This window comes from Dermacentor albipictus, chromosome 3 (assembly GCF_038994185.2).
Source record: "Dermacentor albipictus isolate Rhodes 1998 colony chromosome 3, USDA_Dalb.pri_finalv2, whole genome shotgun sequence".
Classification (NCBI taxonomy): domain Eukaryota; kingdom Metazoa; phylum Arthropoda; class Arachnida; order Ixodida; family Ixodidae; genus Dermacentor; species Dermacentor albipictus.
Genome location: NC_091823.1, coordinates 147,757,258 through 147,777,601, shown reverse-complemented (window position 1 = coordinate 147,777,601; position 20,344 = coordinate 147,757,258). Strand labels below are relative to the sequence as shown.

Here is a 20,344-nt window from a genome sequence, read left to right as displayed (position 1 = left end):
GGATTCAAGTGCGCGTGGCCACTTGAATTTGTGATGGTGTTGAGCCGGACGGACCACCCAGCGCGATGTGGACACTTATGTTTAAGCCTGCGATCGGACTTCGAATTGGATCGTGTACTGCTGGAATTTATTTCACTAATGTGACCTTGCTGCGGTATTCTCACTGTAATTCTAAGCTGTGCTTTAGCAGTGATGAGTAGTTAAGGAACATGCGCAACGATCGTTACCGCGAAGAGCGTGGTTACCGTTCTGCTACGGATTAAGTTGCGCTGTTTTGTTTGAGAGGCGTTGACCTTGTTATACGTAGGTACACTGCATGACTACCTCGTTTGTTGTACGCGGTATCCGCCAACGAATAAAATTGTAGTGGGTAGTGATGACAAGAATGCAGTGGAGCATGGTGATCGAGTGGGCGTGTGCGGACTGCGCGAGTGTCTGCATTGACCGCTGCTAGGTTTTATAGATCTGTTCGTTCTACACTACACAGCGACGCATAAGCCGATCACGTGACATTACCATGCGTGGTATCATGGCAGTGTTATCCGGCGTCCCAAACACACACACACACACACACACACACACACACACACACACACACACACACACACACACACACACACACACACACATTGTCACGTGGTAGTGACGGTGAAGAAAGAAGCAATAACACAGTAGCAATACTGTGAACGAGAAAACTAACTTTTATCGGGCGAACCTGTGCCCACAAAAACAGGCTACACTTATAGCACAACGATAGCGGCGAACACGGTCGGCGATCGTCGGAAAAAACTGATCAGCGGGTCAAGCGCGTCGGCTTTTATAGAGCAATCGTCGAATGTTCCAGATTACCTGATGGGACCCGCGTGTCTTCCACAAAGTTCTACACCATTCATGTCACGCGATGAAATCTGATAACACAAGGTTCGGCGACAACAGACACGCGGATAGAAGCATCGATAACTTTCCAGAAACTTCGGATACATGCAAGCGCGTCCCGCGCTGCGCGATAAGATTTGTTAGGCGGTGAAACCTGGTCGCCCGATAAATATAAATACACGTGTCAATACCCCCCTCTTAAAAAGCATCGTCCCGATGCTACAAAGAGAGCGAAACACAAAGGGACACTTATTAAACATAAGTAACAAAACAACGAAAAGAAACAAAGTCCAAAGGTCAGTTACGCGAAGTCCCAAAGTTCGTCAACGCTGGTGGTACGGCTTGAGCCGCACAACGTGGACAATTTCAGGTCGTGAGCGGCGCCGCTGTGACAGCGAAATGCCGTCTGGCACGACCTCGTAGTCCAGTACACCAATACGTCGGATGATCTTGTACGGTCCAAAATAGCGACGCAAAAGCTTCTCGCTCAGTCCTCGTCGGCGTATAGAGGTCCATACCCAAACACGGTCGCCGGGCTGGTACTCGACGAAGCGTCGTCGGAGATTGTAGTGTCGGCTGTCGGTCCTCTGCTGGTTCTTGATTCGCAGGCGGGCGAGCTGTCGGGCTTCTTGGGCGCGCTGGAGATAGGTAGCGACGTCAAGATTCCCTTCGTCCGTTACGTGCGGCAGCATGGCGTCGAGCGTCGTCGTCGGGTTCCTGCCGTAAACCAACTTGAACGGCGTGATCTGTGTTGTTTCTTGCACCGCCGTGTTATAAGCGAATGTTACGTACGGCAGGACGGCATCCCAGGTCTTGTGTTCGACGTCGACGTACATCGCTAGCATGTCGGCGAGGGTCTTATTCAGTCGTTCCGTAAGACCATTCGTCTGCGGGTGGTAAGCCGTTGTCCTCCTGTGCCTTGTCTGACTGTATTTCAGAATGGCTTGGGTGAGCTCCGCTGTAAAGGCCGTTCCTCGGTCGGTGATGAGGACTTCTGGGGCGCCATGTCGCAGCAGGATGTTTTCGATAAAGAATTTCGCCACTTCGGCTGCGCTACCTTTCGGCAGTGCTTTTGTTTCAGCGAAGCGGGTGAGGTAGTCCGTCGCCACGACGATCCACTTATTTCCGGTTATTGACGTCGGAAAGGGTCCCAGCAAGTCCATCCCGATCTGCTGGAATGGTCGGCAAGGAGGCTCGATTGGCTGTAGTAATCCGGCTGGCCTTGCCGGCGGTGTCTTGCGTCGCTGACAGTCTCGGCATGTTCTGACATAACGGGCGACGTCGGCGGTCAGGCGCGGCCAGTAATACTTTTCTTGTATCCTTGATAGTGTCCGGGAAAATCCGAGGTGTCCAGCGGTCGGATCGTCATGTAGGGCATGCAATACTTCTGGACGAAGTCCTGACGGGACAACAAGAAGGTAATTGGCGCGGACTGGCGAGAAGTTCTTCACGAGTAGACTGTCTTGAAGCGTGAAGGAAGATAATCCGCGCTTAAATGCCCTGGGGACAACGTCGGTGTGCCCTTCCAAATAATCGACGAGGCCTTTAAGTTCCGGGTCCGCTCGTTGTTGTTCAGCGAAGTCTTCCGCGCTTATTATTCCAAGGAAGGCGTCGTCATCCTCGTCATCTTGCGGCGGCGGGTCAATGGGGGCGCGGGATAGGCAATCGGCGTCTGAGTGTTTTCGTCCGGACTTGTATGTTACGGTGATGTCGTATTCTTGTAGTCTGAGGCTCCACCGTGCCAGCCGTCCTGAGGGACCCTTTAAATTCGCTAGCCAACACAAGGCGTGATGGTCGCTGACGACTTTGAATGGCCTGCCATATAGATAAGGGCGAAATTTCGCTGTAGCCCAAACGATGGCGAGGCATTCCTTTTCGGTTGTAGAATAATTGCCTTCCGCTTTTGACAACGACCGGCTAGCGTAAGCTATCACGTGTTCATGTCCATCTTTTCTCTGGACCAGGACGGCGCCGAGGCCTAGGCTACTGGCGTCAGTGTGTATTTCGGTATCGGCGTGTTCGTCGAAGTGCGCAAGTACGGGCGGCGACTGCATGCGTCGTTTGAGTTCTTGAAATGCCTCGGCCTGCGGCGTTTCCCACTTGAACTCGACGTCGCATTTAGTTAGCTGCGTCAGCGGCTCAGCGATGCGTGAAAAGTTCTTGACAAAGCGCCTATAGTAGGCACACATGCCAAGGAATCTGCGCACTGCCTTCTTGTCGATTGGCTGCGGGAACTTTGCGATGGCAGCTGTCTTCTGCGGGTCGGGGCGTACTCCAGATTTGCTGATGACGTGGCCTAGGAATAGAAGCTCATCGTAAGCGAAGTGACACTTTTCCGGCTTCAGGGTGAGCCCTGATGACTTGATGGCCTCTAATACTGTCGCAAGCCGCTTAAGGTGATCGTCGAAATTTCCGGCGAAGACGACGACGTCATCCAAGTAAACAAGACAGGTCTGCCACTTCAATCCTGCTAAAACCGTGTCCATCACGCGCTGGAACGTTGCAGGCGCCGAGCACAGTCCAAACGGCATAACTTTGAATTCATAGAGGCCGTCTGGCGTGATGAAGGCGGTCTTTTCGCGATCCCTTTCGTCGACTTCTATTTGCCAGTAGCCAGACTTGAGGTCCATCGATGAGAAGTATTTAGCATTGCAGAGCCGATCTAATGCGTCGTCTATCCGTGGGAGGGGGTACACATCTTTCTTCGTGATTTTGTTCAGTCGACGATAATCGACGCAGAAACGTAGGGTTCCGTCCTTTTTCTTCACTAAAACAACTGGAGACGCCCACGGGCTTTTCGACGGCTGGATGATGTCGTCGCGCAGCATTTCGTCGACTTGTTGTCTTATAGCTTCGCGTTCTCGCGTCGAAACTCGGTAAGGGCTCTGGCGTAGTGGTCGAGCGCTCTCTTCGGTGATCATGCGATGCTTTGCGACTGGTGTTTGTCGAATCCTTGATGACGTCGAAAAGCAGTCTTTGTATCGTTGAAGCAGACTTCTGAGCTGTTGCTGCTTAATCACGGGGAGACTTGGATTTATGTTGAAGTCTGGCTCGGGAACTACGGTCGTCGGGGTAGATGCAACAGAATCCGAGAGGACGAAGGCATCGCTGGTTTCCTGTATTTCCTCGATGAATGCGATCGTCGTGCCCTTGTTGATGTGCTTGAACTCCTGGCTGTAGTTTGTCAGCAACACTCTCGTGTTTCCTCCGTGCAGTCGAGCGATCCCTCTTGCGACGCAGATTTCACGGTCGAGTAGTAGACGTTGGTCGCCTTCGATGACGCCTTCTACGTCAGCGGGTGTTTCGGTGCCGACCGAAATAACGATGCTGGAGCGAGGCGGGATGCTCACTTGATCTTCGAGCACACTCAAGGCGTGGTGGCTACAAGGGCGCTCCGATGGTATCGCTTGATCTTCCGACAGCGTTATTGACTGCGACTTCAGGTCGATGATGGCGCCGTGTTGGTTCAGGAAGTCCATGCCGAGAATGACGTCTCGTGAACACTGTTGCAGGATAACGAAGGTGGCAGGGTAAGTCCGGTCATGAATGGTAATTCTTGCCGTGCAGATTCCAGTCGGCGTAATGAGGTGCCCTCCAGCGGTCCGAATTTGAGGGCCCTGCCATGCAGTCTTAACCTTCTTCAACTGGGCGGCGATGCGTCCACTCATTACGGAGTAATCGGCCCCTGTGTCGACTAAGGCAGTGACTGCGTGGCCGTCGAGAAGCACGTCAAGGTCGGTGGTTCTTTGTCTGGCGTTGCAATTAGGTCGTGGCGTCGGATCACGGCTGCGTCGTGTTGAACTGAAGCTGGAACGTCGCTTCGTCATGTCGTCTTTCGTCGGTGTAGTCTTGGCTTCCTGACTTCGTCGGGACGGCGGCGTGTCGTCATTAGGTCGTCGAGACGGTTTCTTCGTCGTCTTCGTCGGCGGCGGAGGATCTTCGTCAATTCGACGAACAGCAACCGCACCTCCATCGGTTGCTGCTTTTAGTTTTCCGGATATGGGCTCGCAGAGCGGCCCCGGGCTGGGCCGGTGTATGGTCGGTGCTGCGGCGACAGGTAGCGGCCTGGTGACGGCGAACGGGACGGTCGTCGAGGGCTCCACTGAATAGCGGCGAGGTAATCGGCGATGTCACGAGGGCGTTCACCTTCCCTCGGGCGCTGTGCGTTCACGGCGAAGCCTCGCAATCCCAGGTCGCGGTATGGGCATCGGCGGTACACGTGCCCGGCTTCGCCGCAGTGGTAGCAGAGCGGGCGGTGGTCGGGGGCGCGCCAAATGTCCGTCTTCCTCGCGTAGGTGCGCTGGGCGACGGGTGGGCGTGCTGGCGGCGGCGGCGGTGGACGACGGAATTGCGGCGTTACAGGGACCTGGCGTTGTCGCGGAGGGGGAGCTTGACGGCGTGCGATGGCGGCGTAAGTCATCGCTTCTGGCTGGGGCTGCGGTAATTGTGGTTGCACCTCAGGAACTCCTAGCGATCGGTGCACCTCTTCTTTCACGACGTCGGCGATCAAGGCCACTTGAGGCTGCGACGATGGCAAGACCTTGCGCAGTTCTTCGCGCACGATGGCCCTGATGGTCTCGCATAAATCGTCCGTGGCCAGTGATTGAATTCCGGAGTAGCTTGTTGGCTTGGTGCGTCGGTCAAATTGCCGGTTCCGCAATTCCAGTGTCTTCTCGATGCTCGTCGCCTCACGAAGAAACTCGTCGACGGTCTTCGGTGGACTTACCATACCGGCGAAAAGTTCCTCCTTTACGCCACGCATCAGTAGACGTACTTTCTTCTCCTCGGACATTTCTGGGTCGGCGTGGCGGAACAGACGGCTCATTTCCTCAGTGAAAATCGCGATCGTCTCATTCGGCACCTGCGCTCTTGTCTCCAGTAGAGCTTGGGCTCGTTCTTTTCGCACGACGCTTTGAAATGTTTTCAGGAAGCCGCTTCGGAACAGGTCCCACGTCGTCAAGGTGGCTTCTCGATTCTCGAACCACGTCTTGGCGGCGTCCTCCAATGCGAAATAGACATGTCGTAGCTTGTCCTCGCTTGCCCAGTTGTTAAACGTAGCGACCCTCTCATACGTTTCCAGCCAGGTTTCCGGGTCCTCAAATGTGGAACCGCGGAACGTCGGTGGTTCCCTGGGCTGCTGCAGGACGATGGGGGACGCTGGGGCTGCCATTGCGGTTGCCTTGGCCACAATCTTCTTGGTCTTCTCAGGTAAAAGTCCGTGCTCCGGGGGCAGCTGTTGAAGACGGCGGCTTGCTCGGTGGTCCGGGATTACGTTGGTGTTCTGTTCGCGGTCTGGGCTGGGATCACGGCTTGTCGGGGGCGTCCTGTACATGGACGAAAAAGCACCTCCACCAGATGGCACGTGGTAGTGACGGTGAAGAAAGAAGCAATAACACAGTAGCAATACTGTGAACGAGAAAACTAACTTTTATTGGGCGAACCTGTGCCCACAAAAACAGGCTACACTTATAGCACAACGATAGCGGCGAACACGGTCGGCGATCGTCGGAAAAAACTGATCAGCGGGTCAAGCGCGTCGGCTTTTATAGAGCAATCGTCGAATGTTCCAGATTACCTGATGGGACCCGCGTGTCTTCCACAAAGTTCTGCACCATTCATGTCACGCGATGAAATCTGATAACACAAGGTTCGGCGACAACAGACACGCGGATAGAAGCATCGATAACTTTCCAGAAACTTCGGATACATGCAAGCGCGTCCCGCGCTGCGCGATAAGATTTGTTAGGCGGTGAAACCTGGTCGCCCGATAAATATAAATACACGTGTCAATATATATATATATATATATATACACAGTGAAGTAGACGCGCGTATGAAGCGGTTTATTGACGTTTCGGCCGGGGTCCGGCCTTCATCAGTTTCTGATGAAGGCCGGACCCCGGCCGAAACGTCAATAAGCCACTTCATACGCGCGTCTACTTCACTGTGAATATTTACCCGGACCCAGAACTGCTTTTTTTTCAGGTATATATATATATATATATATATATATATATATATATATATATATATATATATATATATATATATATATATATATATATATATATATATATATATATATAGTCAAATAATGAGAAGCCAACAAACACTGACACCATGTACAACATAGGGCAAATTGCGTGTGCTTAATAAATGAAATAAAGTAATGATAAATTAATGGAAATGAAAGTGGATGAAAACACTCCCAGGGTTCTACTAGTACACATAAATACCCAAGAAAGTGGATGGGGAAACGCCGCCGCGGTAGCTCAATTGGTAGAGCATCGCACGCGACATGCGAAGGTTGTGGGTTCGGTTCCCACCTGCGGCAAGTTGCTTTTTCATCCACTTTAATTTCCATTAATTTATCAGTACTTTATTTCATTTATTAAGCACATGCAATTTCCCCTATGTTGTACATGGTGTCAGTGTTTGTTGGCTTCTCATTATTTGACTAATAAATATCGGGCCCCTCGGATAACCCCCTTTCTTCTCGTCTATATATACATATATATATATATATATATATATATATATATATATATATATATATATATATATATACGTGTGCAAACACCGCGTCACTGATGATACACTTCGTGTGTTTGCGTAGCCAAGAGAAATTTCAGCATGTTGTAGTCATACTGTTGCACCCAAAGGCTCCACAGTGGTTTCCCAACGACATTGTATGAACTGGCATCCCGTAAATTTATCAGAGAACGAGCTAACATATCCACACCGTACTGCAGCGCGCGACGCCAACACATTCAAGCAGCACCTCGCCCGCTCGCACGTGCCAGAGGAGGAAAAAGTCACGGCGCGCCCTTTTCTGCTCGCCAAATAAAGAAACGTATATATTCACTACAAATATTGACCCTTTTCTCGGTGGTTCGTGTCATGTTCGATCGCGTTGTGACGTGTCCACTGCTTGTCTCAGCTGCCTGCGTGTTTACAACGGATGTGCGTGACACTGGTGCGGCTCGCCAAACCTCTGTTTCGGGAGATATCGTAGACGGTGACTGGGCGGGTGACTAGTTGCCCGGTGTGGTCGCTATCTGATTATTTTCTGCTTAATCGCTCCTGGGTGTGCTCAGTTGCGATAGATTTGTTCTTACTGCACGCAAGGCTTGCGACATGGCTGTTCTGTACTACATTTTGATAGCTTGCAGCAAATATGTATTATCGCTAGTAACTGGCTTACTCCTGTGGACCGTCTGGAAATATTCAGCTTCGACCACTCCTGCGCTGTCGGTGTAGTCCGTGATTTACTTCCCGCATTTATTGGGCACATTTACTCAAGTAGCGAATATTCATTTATTCTTGACACGTTGGTAATAGAGTGAGCGTAAATTCGCGTCCTAGTTAGGGCAGATGTGTGTAGATAACGTTAGCGAAAATTAACATGACACCTGAACGGCTGCTCCTTTTGTCGTCGTTTAACGAGCGCCGCTCTCTCAGTTGCATTTCTGACAGCTGATCGCGCAGAAGCAGGGCAGAAGAGGCAATGGTTTCGTATTCGCGTGTTGTCGCTGAGGCAGCGCTAGGCGCGGCGCCGAAAGCGCCATCTCGTTTCTCCAGACGAAACTGCTACGCGCAGAGGGTCAATATACACGCTCGAGCACCGCGCTTACATGATGACTGATGTAGCCAGCTGCCGCCATTTGGGCACTCACCATTGCCCTCCAGAGAAGCAACACTTCAACATACAACGTTCACTATCCTTGTTACGGATACAGCGCACTGTGGCTGCGAAGTCGGCTGACAGCGCTACTAAACGGTCCATCCCATTCACTACTTTCACGGAGTGCGCATATTTATCTGTCACTGCAAACTCAAGGGTCCTGCATATTTTTTAGACGAACACGGTAAATCCTCGCCTTTTTGGGGCTGCCGCCACGACCGCCACGACACCCTCACCTGTAATTGAGTCCGATCGCATACTCGGTGACGCGGTGTTGCCTCGCCGTGTCCAAGAAATACTGGAGGTCGGGGTTATACGGCGGCTCCAACGTGTTTCCAGACCCCGTGAACAGCGAGTCGAATGTGATGATACCGCAGAGCCCGTCTGGCGGAAACTGGAACGTGCTTTTGGTGAAACCCTCTCGTACAGTGCACAGCAACGAGCCCAGCAATCCAGGTTTGCCTGCGAGTGGGTAGACAGGGAGTGAACATTACTGATGATAATACAGTCCATGCGCAAGCTAAACATCCACCGGTAGGCCGTAGTGGCGGTTAAATGGCTACGACTGTTATTCGCACTATTCAGATTCGAAAATTGCGAAACATGTGACCAGGCAAATTTTAAACAGGGCAAAGTGTGTTGGCATAATATCACAAGGTCGGGCGTTCGAGATGTTTTCTGTCTGCTCTATTTTTTTTCTTTCTGCACTCGTGCATACGCGCTGCTTGCACTTACATGCTCCACTTTTATAAGGATACTAAGATCATAGGATGGCCTCTCACTGATTGCATCAAGAAAGACGTGCCTCTCCCGTAGGATTTCCCAGAAGACGTCATACTGCGTCCTCTGACAACCCTTCTCCCCCCCCCCCAATCACCCTCGCCCATAGTGACACTCCGCCCCCACGTAAGTCCGCGTGGGTGTCCCCGTGTCCGCGCCCATGTGCCGTCTCAGTGCAACGTAAACGTCGCCACGATAGTGTTACTGCCTACGCCAAATACCTCCTCTCACCTTCCATGAAAAATGACTCCATTACGAACCGAGAGTGTCTGGCTCTTGTGCGGAGAGGTGGAGAATTTTGTCCATGCTAATCTTTCCGGTAGTTCTGCGTACGTAGCCCCCGACCATCACGCTCTCCTTTGAATTTCATCGCTGTATGTTACTCGAGTGTGCTGTTTCCCGGCTGAGCTTTGCGGTCACCAGAGCAGTATTGTTCTTTGGTAGTCTACAAGTGTCGGTGCTTGTAGACAGACACAACCTAACTACCACGTAATTCTTGAGCTATTCGAGATGCTATTGACGCTGTCACCTACGTTCCCTACGTGTCCGAACCTCTTGACATCCGCGGCGAGCAACGTCGTGGTGCCACCTCTCCAGCGCCCCCCCTATCTCTCCCCCCCCCCCATTGAGCATGAAGCATCTGAGGTTACCAAACCAATCGTATGTCTGTCCATGCTATAAGGAGGCTTTTATACCGCCATAATTTTTTACCCTGACGGCCCAAACGCTTCTCTGTCGTTCCTCTTGCAACGTTCCTTAGCACTTTCTTAGCTAATTTCACGGCGCATCGCATGAAGGACATCGCGGTATCTCTGGCAGCTGTGTTTACAATAGCGTCTGCCTGTGATAGTTCTCGCTCTATCTGTGCAGTGCGTTTGTCCTGAAAACACCTGAAAAAATCCAGCCACGTGCTCCCTGTGGATTGCCTTCTGCCTCTCGCTATGCCCAGCGACCTTGTTCGTTCGTGTCGGCTTGGGTCTTCCTCTCTGATTCCAGCTCCCCCAACGGAAACGGGCCGTTTTAGCTGCTGATTACACGGTGCGATACACGGGTAGCTGAGTGGTTCCAGCCAGCTGCACGACCGACGTCGTGGACTCTTTCCTCCACGACGTTTCCTTATGGCCTGCAGGCACACGACGGCTGCTTCCTCACAGGGCGCGCATTTCCCTCGATAGTCAGTTTCGCCACGTCTCGCGCCCTGATTCTACCATGCACATGTTCATCAGCTCTTTCCATACTCAGTGCGATAACCTCGCTAAAGGAAATATGAATATATTTCTTTTCTATTTAGGTATTTAAATTAACTTCAAGTTCAGAAGACTTTACAGAAGGGAGTGGTTACAAGAATAGCCATCACAAATATGCTATAAATGTGAAACAGAATGGCGCTACACGTCAAAGAGAATTATTCTAGGACGGATCACAATCATAACGAGTTGTTTCCTTATTATGGAACGTTCGTTAATGCTTTCATGAAGGCGACGTTATTTTCAATAGCGAGTTTTCATGACGGATGGCGGTTCCAGTCGTGACTGTGCAGCGCTCAGTGATAAAAACGCGATACTTGGACCGCATGGCGGCCAGGTGCTGTGTCATCCCCGATTAGCACTGGATGAGGACTTGGTCAGCCAAGTACAGTCACCACGCATCACAAACGCTCTCGCCCTCGTCGTATGCCGCAGTGCACCAGCTCAGGCTCCCCAGCGCCCGCCGGTGTCATAATCGCCGGCAGTCACGAGGTGCGACTAACTCGTTTGACTCGCTGAGTACTGTACGTGGCAGATGTGAATGTGAAACTGAAGTCGCCCTTCGTTGTGGAACAACAGCTACGTCAATTTGATCAAGTTTATGTAATATGTACCGCGCTAGAACGGTTAGTTGCTTGCGCAGATCACAATGCTGATACGACGTATGAAAAAAACCTCTGAACAAGATATTTTATGGCGAGTTCTTTAGCTTTGTCGGCTTCACTAACTTAACTGCATTTGTGGCATACAGGCCGCACGGTCCTGAGTAGATAGTATTAATTAAACAGAACTGTTTGATGCCATTTCTATTGAGCGCGTTAAATTTGTTTTCCGTGGGTCCCATACTGATGCAGCGTACCGAGTTTAGTCCTGCCTAGGGTTCTTATAGGACAACCTTAAGTATAGTGTGATCCGGGAACGTTTCGTCGAATTTGTCCCAGCATGTTGTAAGCGTTGTTAACGACATACCGAAAGCCCATAGTTAAGAAAGGTTGGATGCAACAGGGCACCGGCGCACTTATGTGAAGACACATTTCCAAATAGGATACTGGTCAGACTATATAAAAAACTTGGTTCTTTAGTTTCTCTAGCTACACGAGCATTCATTTACAATATTGCAAGTTTTATTTATTATCCATAATTTCAACCTACAGAAAACAGTGTGAAGATCAGACTGAAGCTTCATTACGTCATCGTCAGAAGTTATCTCGGGGAATATTATGCAATCAGCGAATAATTGAATGTTAGAAGAAACGCACTATGGCAGACCAAGGCAAGGGCCATGTGGTACACTTTCGTGTACCGCACAGAGCTCAGAGTTATCATCATTGCTGGAACAACTGAGAGCGGTTGTAGAGGGAGTATCATATACATGATAAAAGCTTTTTGTCATTGTTAGGCAGGCTGAATTTATATATAGCAGAAGTTAGTGACACACCTTGTCGGAAACTTTAGAAAGGTCTGGAATCAGCGAGGGATCATTTGCCAATATTTAAATTCAGTTTCTAAGTGTCGGATATTAGCTGTGTATCCCACAAGTATGATATTATAAATTTCCAATGCCGTGCACTGAATGAGTTATATTCTTAAAAGCTGGCAAGGAGAGAAAACAAAATGTGTTCAGATATTTTACGTGGTGTTCTGATAAGTGATATGGCCGGGTCAGTAATATTGCACGCAGATTTTTCCTCAACTGATTGAAAAAGTTCTGTCACCTTGTGGATCTCCGAGTCGGATGGTAGCGAGCGTTCAATAAGTATTTCTTCAAAACTCATAGTATTTTCAAAGAATACCAGGCCGTACCCTTTGAAATTTTGGCGCTTGTTAGATCGCTATGAGATGTTGACAACAGCGTTAGGGATTTGATATTATTTTGGATGCCATGATAATTAGGAGTTATTTGAAACATTGCAGGGTAGGGGTAGTCACATGAGCGAAGCCGACCTATGTTTTTAGCAAAGTTGTAATTGCACGCGAAAAACCTGACTTGATAATGGCTGTTCTCACTTGAAACCGAACGTCATTTTTGAACTGGGATCAGTTCATCAGTAGCATCAGAAATTGCTATTGTGTCATCATCCTTAAAGTTAACAACACTTCTAAACTTTCTTGTGTCCATAAGCATCCTCGCAAGAATGTTGATTAGAAAGTTGCCCTTGCCCGGTTTGATAATCTGAGAAACTTTACTTATTTATCAGTGGCATGTTGTTACGCTAAATAACAATTGTTGTTAGAAGTGTGATCATAGAATGAAAAACAACTCCGAAAAGGACCCCGAATGAACTGGATCTTTCCTGATATGTGGCAAAATACGGTTCCCCAAATTTATACGACTTTAACCTTGCTCTGCCCTATGACAGAAGTGCTTTCAAATGTTACCGCCACGAAACCCCTGAATTCCTCTGTTTTGGATGTCTGCTACAAACCTACGTTACTCTTGTACACGTCACTTTCCTCTGCTATACTGCCTCGAAGAATAAATATGCGCACACGTCAAAGGAACTCCGCGCAGCCTGCCGAGCTTGCATCTTTAGTACGCAAAGATAGTAAGACGCGGATCTACGATCACTCGCGTGTTGGTGCATACATTTCAGCAAGTTCCTTTGTGGTGCTTTTGGGCCCTCACCATCGTGTCGAGCGTGCAGGCATACTCCCTCTTTGCTTTTACGTTGTGCAACAGCAAGTGACGTTGTTTACGTAGCACGAACTAAGCCCTTCCACACTCTCTCTGATGATCACGCTCTTCGCGCCACGTAGGGAATCTTCTTAAAAGGGTAGTGCCGCATTGAAGTCGAAGAGAATAACCATCACAATTCTGAAGGTGATTATAAACAATCCATTCGAGCTCGTGCTATTTTCCACCTTTGCGACGGATGCATGTAATGAGTGCATCGTGTAGCAAATAGCTTTTCTGTCAGTGGTATTTTATTCGCGTAGAATAAAACGCTGCCGAAGGAACAAAAGATTATTTTTAGTAAATGGAATAAATTAAAATTAATTGCATTCTTATGCACTCGAAAGTTTTATTTGCTACTTATCAATATTCCTGGCAGTGGTAATTTCATAAGAATTTCACTGAGAAACGCGGTATGTTGATAACAGTAACTTCATAACAATAGCAATGAGGTGAAAGCGCCCACCAACATTATTAGCAGCGAGTAAAACAATATGGAAATATGAAACCATATCGTTTGTGGTGCTGAGTCGTTTGGTTATTTTATGCCTTGAGTCACTTTGTTATTCGTGTGGTAAAAGTAACAGACATAGAACTGACGGAATCTTGTTTTCTTCACACCAGAATGTCATACTAAAAGGGCGCCAGTGATTTGTCTAACTAACATGCCAGTATGAATGACAAGCGTTAATAGCAGTACGACTAATTTTACTACTGATAATTTCAGTTATGGTAGCTGCACTTGTCCTCGCTGTACGTACGTTGTGCTTTCTTTGTGCTTGGGCTTGCAGGACTTGGGCTTGTAGAACGTGGTCGTGTAGCACGTGGACTTGTAGGACTTCTTCTAGGAGTTGTCACTCTGAGTGTCGTCACACTTTGTGTCGAACCTGTTGTATGAAACATAGAAATCTACAGACTAGCCGTTTCAAGGACACAATTTAGTGTAGGTAGGATCAGCTAAGTGAAAAAAAAAATATAGCGATGGGGGAACAAATAACGCTAACTTGCAACAGATTTTCTTCAAACTTTTTCGCGCAAACAAACAGGAACGAAGAATAGGGGCAAGACAAGGACGAGCGCTTCATCCGAGCGCTTCGTCCCTGTTTGTTTGCGCACAAAAAGTTTTAAGATGAATCTGTTCCAACTAGGCCGACTCGCAGTTCAGATTTTCTTCTTTTATTGACGTAAACACTGCGCAGATAAACAGCCCACTAGCGCGCATCCTGGATGAATTCAACATCATGTTCTTTGGAATCTTTAGTTGTTGCTGTGATAGCCCGAGTGAAGGCTTGGCTGTTATTTCCTTTTAAATAGTCTCGTTCGTTGTCTGCTCACCACCCGCCGCGTTAGCGCAGTGGTGATGGGGTTGCGCCGCTCAGCTCGCTCAGCTCGTGGGTTCAATAACTACTGCGGCGGCTGCATCCTGACGGGGGCTGAGTGCAAAAAAGAAAACGCTCCTGCACCATGCTTTGGCTGAACCAAGTGAACAAAACTATTACGAGGTTGCCCCACTATGCGTGCCTTATATTCAAATCTCTGTTTTGGCACTTAAACTTCACAGCTTAGTTAGTTATAGATTCAGCTGTTTACCGCTTTGCCGGACACAGATTGTTTTATAAAGATTTGTATGGCAGCTTCACACTTTCGCTTTGTGGCAGTCAGATGACTAGTGCTTTTGTTTTGAAAGGCCGTAGCAGCGTTTCATGACAACAGATTACACAAAACACTGCTTCAATTCATACACAACACAGGCCTCACAGCACACATATAATACACACATACGCTCCAAGAATTATGCTTTAAGGGCAAGCCTTCATCGCAATAAAAAAAATAAATCACGCACACGAAAGGTGGCTTACATTTCAGCCATAAAACCGAGGCGTCAGCAAACGTCCAGTCTTACGCCGAATTTGAATCCGGTTGCATTTCTCAGAGGTCTGCGGTCAAACACCGCGTGCAGTGCACGACGCACACCCAGAACGCTTTTGAGCGCTTGCATAATCGATTCTCTGCACACACTGTAATTATTACGCGCGACATAAACATTTCGGTACATTACCAAGGGTCAGTGTTATCGCGGAATGGAAGCACACCACGCCTTTCCGTTTGCCTCGTGCTGTGGGGAATCCTTTTATCGTGTCGCATGGTCAAACGAAAAACATGTTATAGTATGCAGAAACTGCACAACGAGAAGCACAAGTACAAGAGAAGCACAAGTACTAACACAAACAAAAGTTTTCTTGCTTATAAGATGTTATTTATGCATAAAAAACACATATGTAAGCCTGTAATACAAACGCACCATAAGATGATGACCGCTGAAAATACCGATGCCTCAGAAAAAGAAACCTGCCAGAATCGGTGCCTCAGCGAGATGATGGCACGTTAGCCGCATGCTAGCGCCTTGCACGTTAGCGCATGCAGTCCTTTTAACCCGTTTGTGTATCGTGCTTTTTTAGGCGTTGAAAAACTTTGGCGACGTAATAGTAGCTGTCTCGATCTCTCCCATTTTCGATGTGAACCCTGTGGAAAAGAGTATTCAGGAAACATCTTTGAGGCGAGTAGTTGTGCCAGGAACGGGAGACAGGAAAAGGAACTATTATAAAGACGGCAAGTCCTCCAGTTGTGCCAAAGTTGAACACACCGCAGCGCTTCGTTCTCCTAGAAGAATCAGAAAACATCGCCTAGCGCCCGCATAGTCATATAGAGCAATAGGATAAGTGGTAGCTTTGTGGCATCCGGAAGTTTGCATTTTGTGCCCGGTGGTGGCGCTTTGTCACACACCTGCGGCATCTTAAGTGACGGGCGTGGTGCACATTCGTCGCCAATGTCTGCTGCACGTATTTCTTATGAAGCGCACCGTCTCGTCCTGACGAGTTACTAAGGCTTTGCTTGCAGAATTCCTAAAGTGCGTAGTATATGAATGATTTTCTTATTCCTGAACCAAACCATGCCACCACAGAAGGTGGGAGCTGGATGGTGCTGCAGAAAGAATGAAAGAGATCACAGAGAGTTGTGCATATATCACATGTTTGGCGGATAGTTTCAGTCACGTAACGATTACGGCCACACCGTTTTTTGCAAGTTTTGAAGGCCTCCAGCACTTCCTCTTGCGATGTTGCCTAACTCAGTCTGCTGAACTCTTCGCCGTTCAAGCGGCGCTTTCTCACGACGGATTCACAGCGTACGGTAATGAAACGCTGATAAACCGGGTGCCTTAGAAATGAGATATTGAAACTGTATAGCTCTAAGATCTCCTTTTGCTTTCACGTGATCAGGGCTGATCGTCAAGAGTGCGTTTGGGAGTCGACAAAGATGCATAGGAGCGATGCGACGCGTTCATGTTTTGCGTTTGTGAGACAGAGGGATTGGTTCTTGACAAAAGCGAAAGCCTGCCGACCTCACCAGCTTCCTAGCACTCTGCTGACACCTTAACATTGGTCAGCATTGCGGGGAAGGAGGAGAAGGGACGTTCTGCAATTCTGCAAGAGGCAGCTCTGCAAGAGACAGCTCTGCAACTGGCAGTTGATCGAATAGACAGTTACGCCGCACGAGCAGGACTCATCTGTTCACAGCCTAATTCTGAAATACTCGTTATTCGAGGTGAGCACATCAAGATCCCATACCCATCCCAGCTATTGTTAGCAGCCAACCCATACCAGAACTCCAGAAACTTAGGGTATCGGGTCTATTCATCCAAAGCAATGATAATAACGCCGAATCCATGAACAGACTTTCTGCCGCCGCCTATGAGACAACACGTTTAATCAAAGAGATTGCAAATATGAGAAAAGTATGAAGGAAAAGCAGCTGTGCACATTAGTGCATCACTTTTTTTTTTGAGCCGCTTCACCTACTTTGTGGCCTACTGTTAGGATTGGCATCTGGCACCACGTGCAGAAAGGAATTTGAACCGACCATCTCTCACCCTGCCTCCTGGAAATGAGGCATGACTTCGCCTTCTATTGTTGGCGTCCTGCACCTTGTACAGAAAGAACATTCTCTCACCCGACCGTCTTCCGCCAGGCCTCGTCAAAATGAAGCGTGAATTCCTAATTCGCCATGACCATTTCGAGTGTCTGCCGGTCTGGCGGAAGCCCCGCAATGTACAGGCCTCTTTTGTGTGTGCGTGCGTGTGCGTGTGCGCGCGCGCGTGTGTGTGCGTGTGTGTGTGCGAGTTTAGAGGGACCCTTTCCTCGAACAAACTACAGGAGAACTTCCACGAACCCGCAAGGCGCAGAGGAGATGGACAGGCGTCTACAAATCCGGGAGGCGGGACGGCCTCCTCCTAGCAGCAGACTCGGTATAACAAGAGGAGGAGGGGCCCTCTTTCTGTGCCGGTGATGTGACGTCGATGGAAGCAAGATCCGTCCCACGATTGGAGAGAGCCTTTTAAGGCGCTCCGAAATGTACTTTTAATCACTTCAGCTCTTCTCAATCTTTCACCAAATTTTGAATAAACCGTGCAAGTTTCGCACTAGAAATTTGTCTCGCCCTTGCTTGGTCGCCATGGTCTACCGGATGCCTGCAGCCAGCCGACAACGCCACGCTACCCAATAAGTAACGTCGGTCAAGCTTCGATAGGCAGGCGCCGCTACAACTCGGCAGCAGTACGATACGCTGCCCTGGAGTACGCAAGAACTTGGTGGCAGCGGTGGGATACGCAACCTAGGAGACGCCAACTTGGACGACAACATCGAGATTGTAGCCTCTTCGTCCTGGTGACAACGTTAGGAAGGAAGGTGTCTGGATTCATGACTACATATGGTGAGTGCACGGCTTTTCTTCACTATGATATCACTTGGCTTTACGTATGCATTGGAAAGTACAGTGCAGTTATTTTTCTTCAACGGTTGACGGAAGTTTTGAGTAGGTCACGGTTGTTATAGAGTGAAGAGTTAGCAACACTAAGGGAAGCCATGAACTTGAAGGCACTAAAGAAGCCGGAATTGTTGAGCTTGGCCAAAGAGTTGGGCCTCCAAATTGCCGAATCAAAGAGCAAGCCGGAAATCATTGAGGCGATCGAAGCGATCGGGGCATACGACGATGAACTGAAGGAATGCCTAGAGAGCATTGCAGAGAAAGTAAAAGAGCGTAAACGCCTAGAGAAAGAGCGTAAGCGCCTAGAGGATAAAGAGGACCACGAGCGGGCAGCACGTGAGGCCAAAGAAGAGCGCAACGGTGTTGCACGCGACGCACACGAAATGAGGCGCCTAGATTTTGAAGAGCGCGAGCGCGCCGCACGTGAGGCCAAATAGCGCGACCTCGAAATGAAGCGCCTAGCGATTGAGCTCCTGCAAGCTCAAAATACTGGGAGACCTAGCACAGAAGCACGTGAAAGCAAGCGCAGAATGACAGACTTGATGGCACCCTACGCAGTAGGAGGCCATCACGCACGTGTGAGAAGGCAAAATTCGCGAGAAACACGTGGCCGCAACGCTTGCTTACGTTACTGCCACGTGAGGCAGCTGATATCATCGCCCGCATGGGGAAAGAAGCAGAGGACTTCGATGAAGTAAAAGCGAACCTGCTTAAAAAGTATAGATTATCAGCAGAAGCATTTAGGCGAAAATTCAGGGAAGTAGAGAAGACGAAAGACGAGTCATACTTAGATTTTGCGTACACCTTGAAGGTAAACCGGAAGGAATGGCCCAGAGAAGAGGGCGCACTCTCGACGCCGAAAAGACAATGCGGTGCGTTGCTTTAGAACAGTTCCATCACCGGCTTCTAGTAAACATAAGTATTGTGTGCAGAATAGGTCAGGCGTAGACACTATCGCGAGAGCAGCAGATCTCGCTGAGGAGTAAGTAGCCCGCCGTGCGTTCGAAGGCAACGAAGCTCCTAAGAAGGAGGTGACTCAATACAGACCCGACAAGCCAGAGCAATGGTCAAAGTCGAGTCCATATAAAACAATGGAAAGATCAGATTCGGTGAAAAGTAGTGACGAGAACAGCAAGGGGAGGGAGGAGTCACTCGAACAGAGGGCCACAGAGTGCCGAAAGGCAAAACAGAAAAGCTTTCGAGGCCAAGAAACCAATAGTTTGCTATTACTGCCAGCAAACGGGGCATACCTCCATGGGATGCAAAAATCGCAATCTAGTGTTGATGTCACTAACTAGTAATGAGGAAAATCTGAAATTGCTGGAACCATACATTCGAGATCTCGTGGTAAACGGCAAACCATGTGGGGTGCTTCGCGACTCGGCAGCCACAACGGACGTAGTGCACCCGTCGTACGTAGAGGAAGGCCAGTTCACGGGAGAATGTGCTTGAATAAGGCAAGCCGTGGAAACCTCCAGTTTTTGTCTCCCTGTGGCCAAGATTCGTATTGAAGGCCCTTTTGGAGTACTGGACGCTGAATCTTCCATCTCGGCACCTCTCCCGTCTCAGTATCCATATTTGTTGTCTAACAAATCAGAGGATTTGCTGCGACGCAGGGGAATCGGGTTTAGTGAAGCGATAGTGCAAGCCTTAACTCATTCCAAGGCAAGGGAGCTCGCGGCCAAGGCAGTGTACGAATGTGCAGTGGTGGAGAAAACCGGTTTGACGGAGGATTCGTTAACCAGCACCAAACAGGACAGCCCTATAGGGGATAATGCGGAAAGTACACGAGGTAATAAAGCGGTCAGGAAAGCAGCAGAGCCTGCAATGTCTCGCGAGGCAGAATGCCGACAAAGATTATTGAATGTAAGGCCTGCTGCATTGATTGCTGAGCAGGAAAAAGGTTCCACCCTGCGTAACCTAAGGCCGGACGCTAAAGAAGGTGTGGCCCAACAGAACGTGAAGTTCCTCAAGAGGGCAGGCGTGCTCTATAGAAAGTACACCAGTCGAAAAGGAGTGCAATTCGACCAGCTCGTGGTGCCGCATCCCTATCGTGAGCAGCTCCTGCACCTGGTTCAGGGGGCTTTTGGACAGGGTATCTGGGCATTCGTAAAACAAAGGACCGCCCATTGCAGGAATTTTACTGGCCCGGCTGCTTTCGAGAAGTAGAAGCATTTGTAAGAAGCTGCGACACATGCCGACGCATAGGCATGCCCGGAGATAAGGCTAAATCACCAATGAAACTTGTTCCCGTTATCACGG

At 49.2% G+C, this 20,344-nt stretch overlaps 1 protein-coding gene across 2 annotated transcripts in view; it reads right to left on the bottom strand.

The window, feature by feature from the left end:
• Positions 1 to 20,344, bottom strand: part of LOC135896681 (uncharacterized) — a 108,278-nt gene that overhangs the window by 53,569 nt on the left and 34,365 nt on the right. For both annotated transcript variants that reach the window (XM_065425166.2, XM_070536156.1), the window contains 2 exons: positions 14,023 to 14,148; positions 8,797 to 9,022 (listed from right to left, as the gene is read on the bottom strand). In XM_065425166.2, coding sequence (XP_065281238.2) covers positions 8,797 to 9,022; positions 14,023 to 14,148 — 352 coding nt within the window. The remainder of the gene's footprint in view (positions 1 to 8,796; positions 9,023 to 14,022; positions 14,149 to 20,344) is intronic.